The sequence below is a fragment of the Silene latifolia genome, chromosome X, assembly GCF_048544455.1.
Source record: "Silene latifolia isolate original U9 population chromosome X, ASM4854445v1, whole genome shotgun sequence".
Taxonomy (NCBI): domain Eukaryota; kingdom Viridiplantae; phylum Streptophyta; class Magnoliopsida; order Caryophyllales; family Caryophyllaceae; genus Silene; species Silene latifolia.
Genome location: NC_133537.1, coordinates 269,879,447 through 269,897,561, shown reverse-complemented (window position 1 = coordinate 269,897,561; position 18,115 = coordinate 269,879,447). Strand labels below are relative to the sequence as shown.

At 36.1% G+C, this 18,115-nt stretch overlaps 1 protein-coding gene across 1 annotated transcript; it reads right to left on the bottom strand.

The window, feature by feature from the left end:
• Positions 1 to 14,470: 14,470 nt before the first annotated feature.
• LOC141620090 (protein FAR1-RELATED SEQUENCE 2-like) lies at positions 14,471 to 16,451 on the bottom strand. The gene is made up of 3 exons (XM_074437050.1): positions 16,082 to 16,451; positions 14,838 to 15,054; positions 14,471 to 14,687 (listed from the first exon to the last, which is right to left on the bottom strand). The coding sequence occupies exons 1-3, from the start codon at positions 16,449 to 16,451 to the stop codon at positions 14,471 to 14,473; spliced, it is 804 nt and encodes a 267-aa protein (XP_074293151.1).
• Between the last annotated feature and the right edge of the window lie 1,664 nt (positions 16,452 to 18,115).

Genomic DNA, 18,115 nt, shown 5'->3' with positions numbered 1-18,115 from the left:
TTATATATCATTGGATTGTTTATTATTGATTATTTATATTGGAATTTCGTTTGCATTGGATACCTCGGCTCGTGTCTGAGATGATTTTTATAACTAGCATGGTGTATAATTGAATACCTCAACTTCGGTTGGGATGGTGGATACCTCAACTTCGGTTGGGATGGTGAATACCTCAACTTCGGTTGGGATGGTGAATACTTCAACTTCGGTTGGAATGATGAATACCCCGGGCCAGGGATTGGCGGGATGAATGGGTGTTTCGGGTGATGAGTTCAGTTGTATTGGCATTATATATCATATCATTTCACTTTGACTTGTTGTTGGTTATTCCTACTCAACCTCGTGGTTGACAGTGTATTCGTGAACACCTGCGGTGAACCGTTTTATGGGGAGCAGATTTGACAGGTACTAAAGATTAGCTGACTCGGGAGCATTGGGATGAGAGCTTGACTTGGACCATAGTTGAAGTCTAGATCACATAGAATAATTATATCACTTTATTTATTTCCGCTGCGAGTTGTAAATATTTTATATTAAGTTTTAGTTGATTAAATTTGTAATAAACATGTAATCATTAAAGTTTTAATTTAAAGTACTTTGGTTTGTTGTACTTTGTTATTCACTACCTCGGGAAACCGAGATGGTAACAGTCCTATTTATTTGGGAATGTCTAGCTAAAGGCTCCCGAATAAATGGGGGTGTTACAGGAGAAAGGTGGGGAGAATGTGGAGAAAGCTGGGGAGAATGTGGATAATTTGTATGGGTGGACTGAGACTGATTTGTTGGCGGCATTGGATGCGATGGGTGAAGATTTGCAACCAATAGCGCCACATCATTCACCACCACCAAATGCAGAATACCCATCCTTTAGGCTCCTAGCAGCTGATGACCATTTGTTGTCTCAACTCGAGCCCGAGCCCGACACATATCTTTCGTGTCATCCCTCCTTGTGGATGTCATCCCTCCTTTCACCGAGCTCACTCCTTTGGTAGGGAACACATCCTCTCACGCCGCTCGGATGATGTTCTTCCCGACAAGGACGTCACCGAGCCTACAATTATTGAGATAACGACTACTCCTCCTACTCCTCCTAATACGTGGTACGGAACACAACTCTTGATGTTATTTCCCTACCGAGATACTCCACTTGTTTCAACAATCGATAAACCATCCGTCGAGAACGATCGTCACAAGAATGTCTATATTCGTCGATCGCCACGTTATTTGGCAAAGTCGATTGCCAGTGTTCCTTGCAAAACCCCAACTACTGCTGCAATCCCATTTCCCTTATCTCCATCACCAATTGAAGAGGATGTTCCGGGTCGTGGTAAGAGGAGGGTTGTAGTTCCAGCTGAAGTTTTCCGATCGCCCTATTTGCAAAGAAATTTTAATATTTTTAGGGATTTCAATCAAGCTGAGAAACAAGTATTAGATTTTATACTTGGCGAATCATATGATGAAACGGAGATTCTTTTCCAAAGTCAATGTCAGACTTTGACAAGGAGCCAGTTGAAGCGTGTGGCTGAAGGCGATCGGATATCATCTCATGTCATAGATGTGTATTGTGAGATCTTAAATAGTATTGAGATATTCAAATCCCGGACTTCCCCTTCTCGTTTATTTGGCCGTATAGAAATGAAAGTGTTAGTCTTATTACTCTCTACTTTATCCAATTCTCCAAGTCTATTTTACATGATGTTGACTTCTAATCGTTACTCATACTGATCTTATTTTTTGTTCCGAGTGTCTCTCCAATGTTGATGTTTCTGCAGTTCAACTAGTAAGTCTTTGATTTTGGTCTGCTTATATTTCAACTTAAGTTCATTTTTGTCTTTTTTATTCACTGCATTTTTGTCTTTTTAGTTCAGTTTACTTTTTGTCCTTTTTCAGGTTTGCGCTCCAATAGTCTCCGCCTCATGCCCACCTTTCTTGATTTGTATCGACCTCAGAACTAAAAGTAGCAAAGTGCAAATCATCCATCCTATGAAAGGTAGATCTGTTGATTATTCTTGTTTTATACAACCTGTGGTACGTCTATTGTTTCCATTTTGCTTAGGAAAATGTGTGTTATTGTGATTCTACTAGGAAATGACTTTGTGAATGTATGACTTTTTTTTTGTGAAGCCTACACTTAAGGTTTGTGAATCTTATCACTTTAACTACTTATGTTGACCAAGTTTCACAAAAACAAGCCCTAAGATTCACTAAACAAGGTATGAGATTCACAAGATAAGGTCTGAGATTCACAAAATTAAGAGCAAAATAGATGATTTTAAACCACTTATGTTGACCAAGTTTCACAAAACAAGCCCTAAGATTCACTGAACAAGGCCTGAGATTCACAAAACAAGGTCCGAGGTTCACCAAAAAAGGAAAAGGGCAAAATAGGGGACTTTGTGAAAGTAGGCCTTTATTTTGTGAATCCTAGATCTTATTTTGTGAACCTATGGTCCTTTACCATTTCACTCCAAGTTTTACAAACTAAGATGTATGGTTCAACTAGTGCAATTTCGTAGCTAGTGTCTGTTTTGACAGTATAGTACCTTACATGATTCCTAGATAGTGTGTTGTACCTCACAAAATAAGTTTTGTTTATACCTGTGCTAAGAAAGACTGATTTCTCTTTTGTTCATACAGAAAGAAAAGCTCATCCGGCTTCTTAAACCAAAGTTGCCAACACTGACAAGTATTTTGTGGACGCCCGAAGTGTTTATCCCAAAATCAAACCTAACTTCTGATGAAATAAATAATGGCATCTATTTATTGAACATATTGGAGAATTACAAAGGAAACAAAAGTGATTGTCCAATAACCATATATACTGTAAGATTACTTTTTCAACTCTATTTATACATTGATAAATATAAATTTTTATAAGTTTGCAACACATTATTATTCCTCTTTTTCCATTTATAGGAAGCTCAGGTGAAGCGTTTTGCATTGAGGGTGTGCTATCACATTATTACATGTGATAAGAACGTATTAAGAGATAGAGTGAAAAAAGATGCACTAGAATGGAGTCGTGTACCGCTGTAAGAACCTTCTTCTTTTAATATTATCAAATTTTTCTTGCAAAACCTTTACATTCTTTAGTACTTTAGTTGATTAAATAATGTTATATGTTCGTATTGTGGCAGTGGCTCTCGACCACTTCCTTACGTGACCAAAGAATTGTTGGATTATGTTTGCAGATCAAAATCGGCACAAACTAAATTGTAATGATTTTGCTTTGATTTTACAATATAAAAGTTATATGATTTTGCTTTGAGTTTACAATATAAAAGTTATATTGTGAGAGATATTGACTAATTGCATTTCCTGAATATTTAAGTGACGCTATGGTGTCCACTCCATGGATGGAAGTTATAAGACATGCTTTACAGACCCCTGGACCACGTGGCTTTGTTATGGATCAGGTAAGTATCATTTTCCTTTCCTTTTCTTTTCATGTTTCATTTTACTTTTTTGTGAATCCTAGAACTTGTTTTGTGAATCCTAGAACTTATTTTGTGAATCTTGGAACTTGTTTTGTGAATCTTGGAACTTATTTTGTGAACTTATTTTGTGAATCCTGGAACTTGTTTTGTGAATCTTGGACCTTATTTTGTGAATCCTTTACCTATGTTTTGTTAAATTTGATTTTGTAGGTGATTGATATGTTTGGAGTTAAGTCCACACTCGGTAGATCACATCTCCTCTACTTGCCAACCACAGTATATGTGAGCTTCAAATCCTTTAGATGTTGATATTCAAGTATTTGCGTTCTTAATGTTGCTCCGCTCTGGTTTATTAAAATGGTCCTACTTTTGTCACATGCAGACCGTTCATGAAGAACGCAACCCAGCTATTTGGGGTCAATACCTGAAGTCTGATTACATTCCATTTGATGGGAGCAATATCCAAAAGGTGAAAGATCCCTCTTCTGCTATTTATGTTCTTTTTTATTTATTTTCGTTCATGTGTATTGTTAATTGGTTTGTCTATTGCAGGTTTTTATCCCTATGCTTAACGATAAGTGTCATCATTGGTGGGCTTGCGTTTGCGATTTAAAGCAATAAGTAAATTTCATCCTCGACTCGAGCACCGATTTACATGCGGATCCTGATAACCACACAACCCACGAGATTTTATGATTTTTTCCCAAAATATTTTGGAGTATTTATCTTTAGTTTCTTAAAAATATAACCCTGTCATATTTTTATATTTTATTGTTTTTTTCATGTTCCAGTTGTACCAAGTTTCATCTGTTCTTTGTGGTGGTTCATCTGCATTTGAACCTTTGCGGTTGATGTACATGAACCCAATTGTCAACACTACTACAGATACAGGCTATAACAACGTCTAAAAACCGTTGTTATATAAAATAGCGGACGTTGTTAAAGCGTCCGTTGTAAAAGGTTTTAACAACGGTTGGTTTTCTTAAGCAACCCGTTGTTAAAACTATTAACAACGGTTTTAAGTATCAAAACCCGTTGTGGAAAGTGTCACTCAATTTTGGTGGGAAAGTTATAACAACGGTTAATTTACAAGGAACCGTCGTTATAACTAAAGACAACGGGTTGTATCTACATAACCGTTGTTGTTTGTTTTTACAAAATAAAAAAAAATTAAATTAAATATTACTAGATGCATGCATAATTACGGGGCCCGTTATAATTCCGATGCATGCATTATTACCGCCATCCCCCTGTGTCTTGTGCATATGAATGGACAATATATGGAATGAGAAGGGTTTACATAAGATTTGAAGCAAGGAGATATGATGATTATGACACAACTTCCTAAACATGCATATATTATATTAATTAAAAAACAACTCAAAGGACACATTACTTAGTATAAATACATACATTATCTCAACCACCATTCCATTATCTCACTATCTTCAAACCCTAACTGCTAAAATAATCTCCAACCCCTAATTAATCTTTCAAACTAACAACTCCAAAGTTCATCAACAAAATGAACGATTACATCCTTAAAACTCTTACTATGACCGAGAACAACAACAGCTTCATCCGCTGGTTGCTCCACATCGAGGACAGTTTTAGGAGCTATCTTGTGGATGCTCAAGCCGCACTCAAGGACGCCAAAAGAAATGGCTTGACAGAGCAGCAGTTGTTGCAGCTATATGACGATATAGCAAATGGCACGAAACGAAACCTCCAAATAGCTAAGGAGGAGAGGAGGGATATCATAGAAGAGAATAAGACTCTCTATGAAAATATAAGAATTGCATTTTTAGAAATGTAATTCTTTTTTTAATTTATGTATTTATATATATATATATATATATATATATATTAATGAATTATTAACTAAGTTTATCATGCATTCCTCTCTATCATCTTGCTTCTTCTTTGTTTTATTTAATTTAATTTGTTTTACGAGCTAATTAAGCGAATAATAACATAATAATGATCGATAAAAACCCATCATATATACATGCAAATGAAATAATTAAAAAAAGAAAACAATCACGATGAAAGACGATAAAACCAACAGTGACGGCGAGATTTACCTGATAATTAGAGAAAGTAAGAGACGATGAAACCAACAGTGACGGCGAGATGATAAAGCGACGATGAGAAAGAGAGAAAGAGAGAAAGAGACGATGAGAAAGTGTGTTTGCTGTGTTTGTGTATGTTTGTGTTTGTCTGTGTTTGTGTTTGTGTTAGGTTATGTATGTGTTTTGTGGCTGCAGCTGATCTGTGTTTGTGTGGTTTATAGTATTGAAAGTATTGACAACGGTTGTTCAACAACAACCGTTGTTAAATAAGTTTTAACAACGGTTGTAAATCAACAACCGTTGTCAAATAAGTATTAACAACGGGTTTAAAAATACCCGTTGTGATTACTTTTCACTAACTTTGCGCCAATTTTGGGCCAAATTATTAACAACGGTTGTGCAAATTTAACCCGTTGTTAAAACGTATAACAACGGTTATATAACCATACCCGTTGTAATTAAGTTTAGTAAAAATCGCGCCATACATTCTACAACGTCTATTGTGATTTTCGTGCATAAACGTTGTTAAAGGGGCGTTGTAGTTGCCTGGATTTGTAGTAGTGCAACCTTAAAGTCCCTCAACAAAAAACATGGTATGTAACCATGTATCTTCGTTTTTTAGGCTATATTTGTGTTTTTATCGTACAAGTTTGAATGGTCCCTCTCTGACCAAAACCAAGTACCCAATCCCATATTGCTGAAATGAATGGTTGAATAGTTGATCTTCACTTGAGATGTTTCTTTTACTCATAAATGTTTATTTATTTGTAGTTTTGATTGTGGAGTGTTTGTGCTGAAATGGTTGGATGCGTTGGACAATGAAAGTTTATGGACCAACAATGAATATTTTGAGGTATAAATTTACGGATTTTGCCTCCTACCTTGCCATTGCTACATATTAAATATATACTATACTGTATGAAAATCTCTTTTGCAGAAATTGCCTGACTATCGAAAGAAGATAATATTGGAACTTCTTAAATGGGATAAAAATACAAAAACGGTACACTTGCTTGACTTAAAATTAATGCAAAGTCCATTTGGGCATAACTTTGGTGAACATTTTGTAAATAAGTTGGGTGAAAATCTCTTAATTGTTACTTGTTTTTGATGGTATAGGTGTTTCATTGATGACATGACAGTCTTTTTGCAAGAAAATGATCTTTCTCCGATGGATATGTGTTCACTGGCGGACATCCCTTGTTTCAGCAGGCCTGCTATATCTATCTTGTGTTGATGTACTCAGTATTCGAAATGGTGAAATTCGGCCATATGACCTTGTTTGTTTGTAATGGTACCATGAATTGATTAGTCTGTAGTCTTGTATTTGAGTAGTCGAGATTGTATTTAGTAGTCGAGAATGTAATGCTACAAGAAATTGTGAAACTTGGATTTGACCATAAGATGAGACGGATGTACTTCGTATGACGGTCTTTTATTGAGAGACAAAGATGTTTAATGCAAGCCGCCTTCTCATTTGATTCGCATCTGTTTCTGTATTATGTACATTACATGATTAATGGATTCAGGTCTGGATATACCTTTGGCACAATTACATGTTTAATGTCATCAACTAAAAGCTTTACTTCATTGGGAAACGATGCTGGATTCAGGCTAAATTGGGAAACGATGCTGGATTTAGGCTTTACTTCATTGGGAAACAATGTGACATCGACTAAAGACTAAATTTTGATCAAAATCCACATTATAAAAAAGACTAAAGACTAAATTCACAAAAATACTTAATGCTGGATTCAGGTCTAGGTTTCATAATTTTATGTTCCAGTTTCATAAGATAAGTTCCAGGATTCACAACATTGAGTAAAAGAAACATCTTAAGTGAAGATCAACTATTCAGACTTAGTTTCACAATTTCATGCTCCAGTTTCACGTAATTAGTTCCAAGATTCTCAAAATTAGGAGTCATGTATTCTTAAGTAAAGATCCACGTGGTCCAGTTTCACAAAATTTCGCAATTTCAAATTTCACTTCAACTTCCATATTCAGTGCTCTCTCTTCAACTTCCATATTCACTAACTATCTCTCTCTTCAACTTCCATATTCAGTACTCCAATTTCACATCTGTCTTCGCCATTATCCGCCATTATCATTGAGCTTTTCGTCTGCCATTAGCATTGCCGTTTCTACTATCGCTATCATCTGCAAATTAGGTATTTTCTATCTACTTTCTCAAGTTTCGATTCATCCTCCTTTTGTTTCGTATTTTTCACCATAATTTTCAATCAACTTCTTTAATTCGTCAAATTATTGTTTTTATTATGCAGGTTTTTGTTATTGAGAGTTTAGGGTTTTTGCCAGTTTTTGTTATTGAGGGTTTAGGGTTTTTGTTATTGAGGGTTTAGGGTTTTTTTAGTATATTTCGATTCTCTTGCGTATGGTTTTGTGATTAATTTATCGTTCTTTTGGATGCATGTTCTTTGGATGCATGTTCTTTGCCAGTTTTTAAATGTATTGTTGGTTAAGTTTTCAGTAGCTACATCTCATTTGCATTTCGTGAATCTAGGACCTAATTGTGTGAATCTCAGACCTTGTTTTGTGAAACTGGAAGATAATATTGTTATACTTGTTAATAAGTGCATGAAATCACCTTCTCTGTTTTCATTATCTTATCCTTCCATATTGCCAGTTTTTAAATGTATTGTTGGTTAAGTTTTCAGTAGCTACATCTCATTTGCATTTCGTGAATCTAGGACCTACTTGTGTGAATCTAGGACCTAATTGTGTGAATCTCAGACCTTGTTTTGTGAAACTGGAAGATAATATTGTTATACTTGTTAATAAGTGGGTGAAATCACCTTATCTGTTTTCATTATCTTATCCTTCTATATTGCCAGTTTTTAAATTTATTGTTGGTTAAGTTTTCAGTAGCTACATCTCATTTGCATTTCGTGAATCTAGGACCTACTTGTGTGAATCTAGGACTTAATTGTGTGAATCTCAGACCCTGTTTTGTGAAATTGGAAGATAATATTGTTATACTTGTTAATAAGTGCATGAAATCACCTTCTCTATTGTCAAACTTACTTAAAATGTTTACATTTTGGATTTTAGTTCTGATGTTATTTTGCCTTACTTGGTGCATAATAGGAAGCAAGCTAAAATGAAGCGACCTGTTGAACCAGCTGCTGATTCTACTGAAGCACCTACTGAAGCTACTAAACCACTCTTTGAGCCACCTACAAAAAAAACAAGAATTTACAAAGACAGACTGCCTGTGTTGAGGACTCGGATGTCTCCTGCTGGGCTTTACAACTTTCTCAACAATAAGGAGAATCCACCATCAGATAAGCAGATTGAAGCTATACAAGAAATGGGATTTGGTTCTCTATTGCATCTTAAAACAGATGTTGTTCCGGGTCACTTGGCGTACTGGCTAGTTTCAAATTATGACCCCTTTACAGGATCGTTGTGTGATGGGAAACTCCTTGTTTTAGAGGAAGATATCCATCTGTGCCTGGGATTGCCAATGGGTCCAAACATTGTCTAAGAAGCAAAAATTGGAGATAAGTGCCCTTCTTATGTGTCTGTTTTGGAGGAGTTCAGAAGTCAATACAAAGGTAGTTCCATTGAGCTCAAACACATTATGCAAAAGCTCTCTACACAAAGAGATGGTGGAGATGATTTCAAACGCACTTTCATCATTTATATCTTCAATGCTCTTTTAGGCGGTGTTATAGGCAATCGGGCAAGTTTGAGACTTCTTAAAAGTTTGGTAAACACTGAGTTGATCTCCGAATTCAACTGGTGCAATTTTATTAAACGTAAATTGGCTTCCCAAGTTGAGTCTTGGAAAAAGGAGGAGTGGAAGACCAAAAAGCTGAAAGAAAATTGGTTTGGTGGACCTATTATGGTCTTGGTTTTTATTTATCTAGACTGATGTGTCTTCAAAGCACGCCTTGTTACTCGGCAGTTTCCAACGATCTCAACTTGGACTAAAGAAGCTATATCCCAGAGACTTAAGGAGGAAGTGAATGACAAAAATTCGGAAAATAAAACTTTCGGTAGGGGTTCTATTGAGCCTCCACTGGTCATCACTGAGCATAAGGCACATGCACTTTTGCCTACTATTGAGTTTAGGCAGTCTTCAAAGCCACCGAGTGCACCTTTGCCAACTATTGAGTTTAGGCAGTCTTCAAAGCCAAGAAGTGAACAACAACATTCTGAAGATGAAGAACCTTCTGATCCTCCTACTGAGTTTATTAATAAACTTGCGCTTTCCGCAAATGTTGATCCTCTTCTACCTAATAATTCAGGTAGTACTACTGAGTTTGTTAATAAACTTGCGGTTTCCGCAAAGGTCATGGCTCAAGCTTTCGTGGCGTACAAATATCTTGCTAGCCAAGCTCTACGCAAACTACCTTCCTCAGCAACAGTTTCTAAACTAGTTGCAGCTGTACATGGTATGGCAGATGGTTTTAGGTTATCTCAAGAAGACAATAATGAGGAGGGTAATGTACAGGAGAGTGTGGAGGGTAATGTCCAGGAGAGTGTGGAGGGTAATAGTGGGGATTATTTAGCTGAATTGTTGGAGGCATTGGACGTGATGGGTGAAGCTTTGCAACCAATACAGTCACGTCGTTCACCACCAAAACTATAATGCCAAATCATACCACTTGGCGAACCTTCAACGTCTTGTATTCAAGCTGATGAACAACCTGATCATCTTTTATCTCCCTCTCATAATACTGCTATTGATGATTTCCTTCCCATCAATGATGATGTCCCTCCCGTCAATGATGAAAAACCTGACCATTCTGAGCCACAGTGGTAGCGGATGATCATGATAATCAAGAACGGTGGGTTGAGTACAATAGGAGGAGAACAAGTGAAAGAGATATGCAAACAAGTTCCAGTGCTATTGATGATGTCCCTTCCGTCAATGAGCCCACTCACCCCACTGTTACTGTTCTAGCTACTCCTGCGACTTCTACTGCTCCTCCTCCTCCCGTGGTAGGGAACAGTGACCCTCCTTCTACACCATCTGCCAGTAAGGAGTTGAGGGCGTGCGATCAAATTATTACATGTTTTGAGAACAGTGAGCCTAGTCACCCCATCGTTACTGTTCTAGCTACTCCTGCGACTTCTACTCCTCCTCCTGTGGTAGGGAACAATTATCCTCCTTCTACACCAATTGTTTTCGGCCTCGATAAACCATCTTCCAGTAAGGAGTTGAGGGCGTGCGATCAAGAGAACCTATACAGAGAAATAGTACAAAATGATGCACTAGAATAGCCTCAATACACTGACACAGAATTGCTGAATTTTGTTCGAAAGAGATCAAAGAAAACTCAATAGTAATGTCATATTTTTGCTTTGATTTTTTGATTTTTTTATTGTAATAAATATATCTACTAATTGAATTTTATCAATAATGAAGTGAGGTTATGGTGTCCACTCCGTGGATGGAAGTCACAAGAGATGCTTTGCATAGCCTTGGACCGAAAGGCCTTATTATGGATCAGGTAAGTAACCCCTGAGTATTATTTTCCTTTTCCTGCCCATATTTTCATTTTGTTCACGTCACTCGATGTGTATGTTTCCTAACAAATTTAATTTTGTAGGTCATTGATATATTTAGAATTAAGTGCACACTCAGTAGAAGAAATTTACTCTACTTGCCAACAACAATATTTGTCAGTCTCAAATCCTTTATATGTTGATATTCAAGTATTTTGCGTTCTTAAAGTTGCTTTGTTTCTAAAATTGCCTTCTTGTGACTTGTAGGGTCTTCATCGAGAAAACAACCCCGTTATTTGGGGTCCATACATAAAGGACAGTTACACTTCAGTTGATGGTAGCCATATCGACAAGGTCAGATATTTGTGATGTTTATTTTACTTATTTGTAGGTCATTGATATGTTCGGAACTTGTTTGAATCTTGGAGCTTATTTTGTGAATCTTGGAGCTTATTTTGTGAATATTGGAACTTATTTTGTGAACTTATTTGTGAATCCTGGACCTTATTTCGTGAATCCTGGAACTTGTTTTGTGAATCCTGGACCTTATTTTGTGAACTTATTTGGTGAATCCTGGACCTTATTTTGTGAACTTATTTTGTGAATCCTGGACCCTATTTTGTGAACTTATTTTATGTATCCTTGACCTTATTTGTGAACTTATTTTGTGAATCCTTGACGTTATTTTGTGAATCTAGGAGCTTATTTTGTGAATCTTGGAACTTATTTTGTGAACTTATTTTGTGAACTTATTTTGTGAACTTATTTGTGAATCCTGGAACTTAATTCGTGAATCCTGGACCTTGTTTTGTGAATCCTAGACCTTATTTTGTGAACTCCTTGACCTTAGTTTGTGAACTTGTTTTGTGAATCGTTAACCTTATTTTGTGAATCCTGGACCTTATTTTCCTTATTATAGCATTAATCTCTTGGTTTGTCTTGTACATCTACTATCTCAGGTTTATATCCCTTTCCATAGTAACACGCCGCCGCAGCATTGGTGGGCTTGTGTTTGTGATATAAAGCAGGGAAAAAATTTCATCCTTAACTCATGCATGGCTGTTAATGTGGATCCTGATAACAAGCATGCCAAAGAGCTTGTATGATTTTTTTTTTCCAAAATATTGTTATTGCCTTTTCTTTTAAAAATATACTCCAAAATATATTTTGATCTTATTATTGCCTTTTCTTTTTCAGGTACATCATGTTTCATCTATTTTGGGAGAGTCATATAAATCTTTGGAGTTCATGCACACGAACGAATTTGTCAATCTCGAAGTCCCTCAACAAACAACAAGGTATGTAAGCATGTATCTTTTTCCTTTTGTTAACAGATCAATAATTATTATTTTGAGCTTGTTGATTTTAAACCATTTACTGTTTTTTTTTGTCTAGTTATGATTGTGGAGTTTTTCTGTTGAAGTGGTTGAGTGCCATGGACGACGATAGTTTATGGACCAAAAGTGAATATTTTGAGGTAAGTTCATTAGTATACAAAAGTAAAGGCTTATCTTGTGAATCTCAGACATTGTTCAGTGAATCTTAGAACTTTTTTTGTGAAACTTGGTCATTATATAAGTGGTTTAAAATCAACAAGCTCTGAGATTCAATGAACAAGCTCTGAGATTCACTGAACAAGGTTTGAAAATCACAAAACAAGGTTTGATATTCACCAAATAAAGATAGGTTGGTTGTCTATATACTTCATTAATATATGTCGCTCTTTGGAGAAATTGACACAATATCGAAAATCGATCATATTGGAACTACTTAAATGGGATAAAAATACTAAAAAGGTACACTTCATTGTCTTAAAAATGATGTGAAGTTCATTTCTTCATAACTTTGGCGAATATTTCGTAAATAAGTCGATTGTACTTGTTTTTGGTTGTATAGGTGTTTAATTAAAGAAGACAATTGTCCGTGAAGTCATAATATGCAAAAGTGGGTCGAGGCTCCTGTAAAGATTGTTGCCTTCATCAACTCTAGTAAAGATATTTGATAGTTGTAAAGTCGTAATGATTTTTCAGGGTCACTTATGTGACTTATTTAGCTAATTTGACATTGAGTTGAGCAATTTGAGCTAATTTGACATTGACATTGACATTGACATTGAGTTGAGCAAAAGTAGGTCGAGGCTCCTGTAAAGATTGTTGCCTTCATGGACTCTTGTAAAGATATTTGATAGTTGTAAAGTAGATGATTTTAAACCACGACCAAGTTTGACATTGACATTGACATTGAGTTGAGCAAAAGGACTGAGATTCACAAGATAAGGTCTGAGATTCACAAAATTAAGAACAAAATAGATGATTTTAAACCACGACCAAGTTTCACAGAACAAGCCCTAAGATTCACTGAACAAGGTCTGAGATTCAAAAGATTCACTGAACAAGGTCTGAAATGATAAAAATGCTTGATGCTAGATTCAGAACCAAGTTTCACAATTTTACATTCCAGTTTCACAAAATAAGGTCCAAGATTCACAGGATTCACAACATTGACAAAAATAAAACGAGCTTAAAACTTGTCTTCTTCAATCGTCATCTCTATTCTCGTTGCTTAAGAATACTCCATTACATTGACAAAAATAAAACGAGCTTAAAACTTGTCTTCTTCAATCGTCATCTCTATTCTCGTTGCTTAAGAATACTCCATTAAATCATTCTTCATTCTCGACCTCTTCCTCTTCTTCCGATGTGTCTCCCTATGTGAAGAATCAAACCTTTATTAGATACTTTTTTTTAGAAAAAAAAAGAATTAGTAGACAATAGTAATTGCGTTTTCAAGCAATACTAAAATGGAAAGACAAGAGTAGAATTATACATACTTGATTCTCAGGAGGATGCTCTGCAAACTCATTTGGACAATTTCTTTTATCGTGGTGTGACATGCGTTTACACTTAGCACACATCCTTTTCGGTTTTTTTGCCTTCATAATTGCCTTATTTTTGCTGCTCACCATCCTTTTACCACTACCTTTGTTTCTAGAGACTTTAGGTGGTAAGATCTTGATTTCTTTTGGAGCCTTGCAGTTGAGAAGGGCCTCAGATTCTTGTTCTTTGGTCAAAGGCTTTGGGTTTGGCTCCAACTTCTCTCGGAATTCTTTTATTAGCTTGGCAAACTCTCTCATATCCGACTCTTCTTCTTTTCTTTTGAGCATACCAACAGTTGCGTAAATCTCAGACCACACCCGAGACATTCCAAATTTACTATTACCAATAAGATCATTGTTTTCCAGTAGATTTCCATTCAAATCATAAACCGGGTTTCTGAGTGCATTCTTACTCCACCTACGCAAAATGTATTTCTTAGGAATTTCCTTAAACTTTCCCGAGCAAATCCAAATGATGTGTTTGCATAAGATACCTTTCCTTTCAAACAATTTACATGCACAACGGACATCCATTGTTCTCCTATTGTACTCAACTGTATATCTCTTTCGCTTGTTCACGTCCTCAACAATTGAAACTTCAAAGTTAGTTACTGGATCTGGTGGGGTGTATCCACAGTACAAACACTACACGCATTTACCGAAAATTTAACCTTCTCTTGGAAGTCCAAGAACACTTCATGTGTATAGACCTTCACTGCATGGGCCTCCCAGTTTAACCCGAATAGGGTTTCAGGCATTGAGTTGTGGCTCTTTGCTTCAAGAAGCTTTAGATTGTGCCTTTGTTGGTCCATGGCACTCTCAAATCTCATCCAAAATTCGACAAGAGTCCCATATTTATTTTTAAATCTCTTGAAGAAGCTATTCGAACTCTCTGATCTTTGTGTGGTTTTTAAAACGTTGCCTATCGGCACATTCCTGAAATAAGCGGGTATCCACTGATCTCGTTCCGCAAACTTGTCAGTCAACCATTTATTTTCTTCTAACGAAAACTCGCTAATGACCTTAGCCCAATTCTCTTCAAATTTCTCAGGCTCCAAGTCCTCGCTCCAGACAACATTGTTCAGACGACTTAAGAAATCAGTCTCTTTGCAAATTGTGCTCCCAACCTTGTCTGTTACTTTTTTCATAATGTGCCACATGAAAAAGTGATGTCTTACTTTTTTGAACACGGCTGCAAGTCACAAAATCCACATTATCTATTGTCAGAGATCTTTGGTCATAAATCAAGCTCTAAGATTCACTAAACAAGGTCTCAGATTCACAAGATAAGAGAAATAACAAAATAGGCAATTTCAACAACTTATGGCCAAGTTTAAGAATATTAGCTTTGTGTTTCACATAACAAGCCCAAAGATTCACTGAACAAGGTCTGAGATTCACAAGATAAGGTCTGAGATTCACAAAATTAAGAGCAAAATAGATGATTTTAAACCACGATCAAGTTTCACATAACAAGCCCTGAGATTCACTGAACAAGGTCTGAGATTCACAAGATAACGTCTGAGATTCACAAAATTAAGAGCAAAATAGATGATTTTAAACCACGACCAAGTTTCACATAACAAGCCCTAAGATTCACTGAACAAGGTCTGACATTCACAAGATAATGTCTGAAATTCACAAAATTAAGAGCAAAATAGATGATTTTAAACCACGACCAAGTTTCACATAACAAGCCCAAAGATTCACTGAACAAGGTCTGAGATTCACAAGATAAGGTCTGAGATTCCAAAAATTATGAGCAAAATAGATGATTTTAAACCACGACCAAGTTTCACATAATAAGCCCAAAGATTCACTGAACAAGGTCTGAGATTCACAAGATAAGGTCTGAGATTCACAAAATTAAGAGCAAAATAGATGATTTTAAACCACGACCAAGTTTCACATAACAAGCCCAAAGATTCACTGAACAAGGTCTGAGATTCACAAGATAAGGTCTGAGATTCTCAAGATAAGGTCTAAGATTCACAAAACAAGGTCTCAGATTCACAAGATAAGAGAAATAACAAAATAGGCAATTTCAACAACTTATGACCAAGTTTAAGAATATTAGCTTTGTGTTTCACAAATCAAGATCTAAGTTTCACAAAACACGCTCTATGATTCACAAAATAAATTTCAAGATTCACGAATAATGTTCCTAGATTCACCAAATTAATAACCAGTTTCACAAAAGTAAGATATTCCAAACACACCTGGAATTGCATTTATTATTCCGGCATCTTGGTCACTGATGATGTAATTGGGTTCTTTGCCACCCATTGCTTTCAGGAACTGCTGAAATGCCCAAATAAATGAGTCATCGTCTTCATGATCTAAAAGCACGCATCCAAATGTTATTGACTTTTTGTGATTGTCAATGCCAGTGAAAGGTGCAAATTTTATGTTATATTTGTTCGTTCCATAGGTTGTATCGAATGAAATAGCATCACCAAACAATGCGTAACATCTGATGGAATCCGCATTTGTCCAAAAAATTCTTGTCAAAGCACTGTCAGCATCTGTTTCATATGAAAATACCAAACCTTTTGTTTCTCGGAGGGTTTCTAAACGAGAGATGAACATATGTCCATCCTTGCCATTAAGTAGACACTTTACATTCCTTTGGAAATTCTTGAACTGCGTAAGGGTAGCTCCAACATTTTCGAAACCCTCTACTTGTTCCTTGCATAATTTGTATGTTAAACTAGCCCCGACATTCAATCTCGAATTTTGGATAATCAATTGCTTATGATATTCGTTCAGTTGATTTATATTAACAGCAAGTTTCTCAAATTCCCTATTTTTGACAGGCGTCACTGGGTGATTGTGACCCTCACGGAATTGTTCAATCTTGTACATCTTTTCATGGAACATGAATTTTATCATTGCTTCACAACCCCACCTTTTAATTTTGGTTATTCTTGTACCACTTTGCTTATTGGAACTCTCAGCTTCACCTGCACCTGTACCTCCACTCTTTTTCGTACTGGTTTTAGCAATTTTTGTTTTTCTATTTGCACTTATTGCACCAGCTTTTGTTTTGTCACCAGTTTCAACGGTTGTTGTTTTTGCATCAGCTTTGGGAGGACGATTTTTCCTGTTATTAAAACCTTGACGATGACAAACCATGCATTTTGTTCGAATAACACCATCTTTAAACCTCTTAGTTGAAGACTTCCTTGCTTCAAACCCACAAGCAATAGCATAAATTTATAGAACAACATTGCTGACTCTAAGTCCACAAATGTTTTGCCAACCATGGGTGTAAACTTATCTTCAATCCTACTTATCCATTACTCAGTGCCACCCGGTGTGTAAGTTACCAAAGTAGTAGGTGTGGAAATAGTTTGCATTGTAGGGGTTGTTAAGACAGCAGTAGAACCCTCACCATCCTGACCAGAACCAACATTAGAGCAAGGAACCTCACCACAACCGACACGAGGCGTCACACTACACTGTGAGTTGTTGTTGACATTTGAATCAATACCTAAGAAGATAAAAGGTTCACAAAGTCACATCTCACATTCACAAAACAAGGCTTAAGATTCAATAAATAAGGTCTGTGATTCACAAATAAAGTCTGAGGATATTATCTGAGCAAGGAAGAGAGCAGAATAGGTCTTTCCTAAAGGGTTCACAAAAAGAGCTCTAGGATTCACGAACACAAGGACTGAGATTCACAAGTTCACTTTTTGGTTCAGATTATTAGTTCAGTTTTTAATCTTACCCAGGTTGTATATATTAGTTATTAAGTTTCACAAAATAACCTTCTAGTTTCAGACACTACGGTCTCTGCTTCACACAAAAAGAAATAAATAAATTGCATCAGTAACGTTTAACAACAGAGATTCACAAAATAAGGCCCAAGATTCACTAAATAAAGGCTGAGATTCACCAAATAAAGTCCGAGATTCACTAAATAAAGTATCAGATTATTAGTTCAAATAATTTAAAAAATTTTTGGTGAAGATTTTTAAGTTTTATTTAATTATCACACTATCATCATTTGCTAAGATTCACTGAGTAAAATCTGAGATTCACAAAATAAGTAAAAGAGCAGCAAAGGTGATTCTAACCACTTATGATGACCAAAACAAGCTCTAAGATTCACTAAATTAGGTCTGAGATTCACAAAATAAGGTCTGAAATTCACCAAACAGCAAAATCCACTCCATTCATAAACTCTTACAGTAACAATTCAACCAACTCTTACAGTCACACAATTAGGTCCTAAGATTCACAAATTC

Excerpts from the sequence above, each read along its gene's own strand:
- LOC141620090 (XM_074437050.1), bottom strand. The coding sequence starts at position 16,451 with ATGTTCATCTCTCGTTTAGAAACCCTCCGAGAAACAAAAGGTTTGGTA. Across the intron at positions 15,055-16,081 it reads AATAATAAATGCAATTCCAG|CCGTGTTCAAAAAAGTAAGA; the intron begins GTGTGTTTGGAA and ends TGTGACTTGCAG. Across the intron at positions 14,688-14,837 it reads AATAAATGGTTGACTGACAA|ATTTGAGAGTGCCATGGACC; the intron begins GTTTGCGGAACG and ends ATTTTGGATGAG.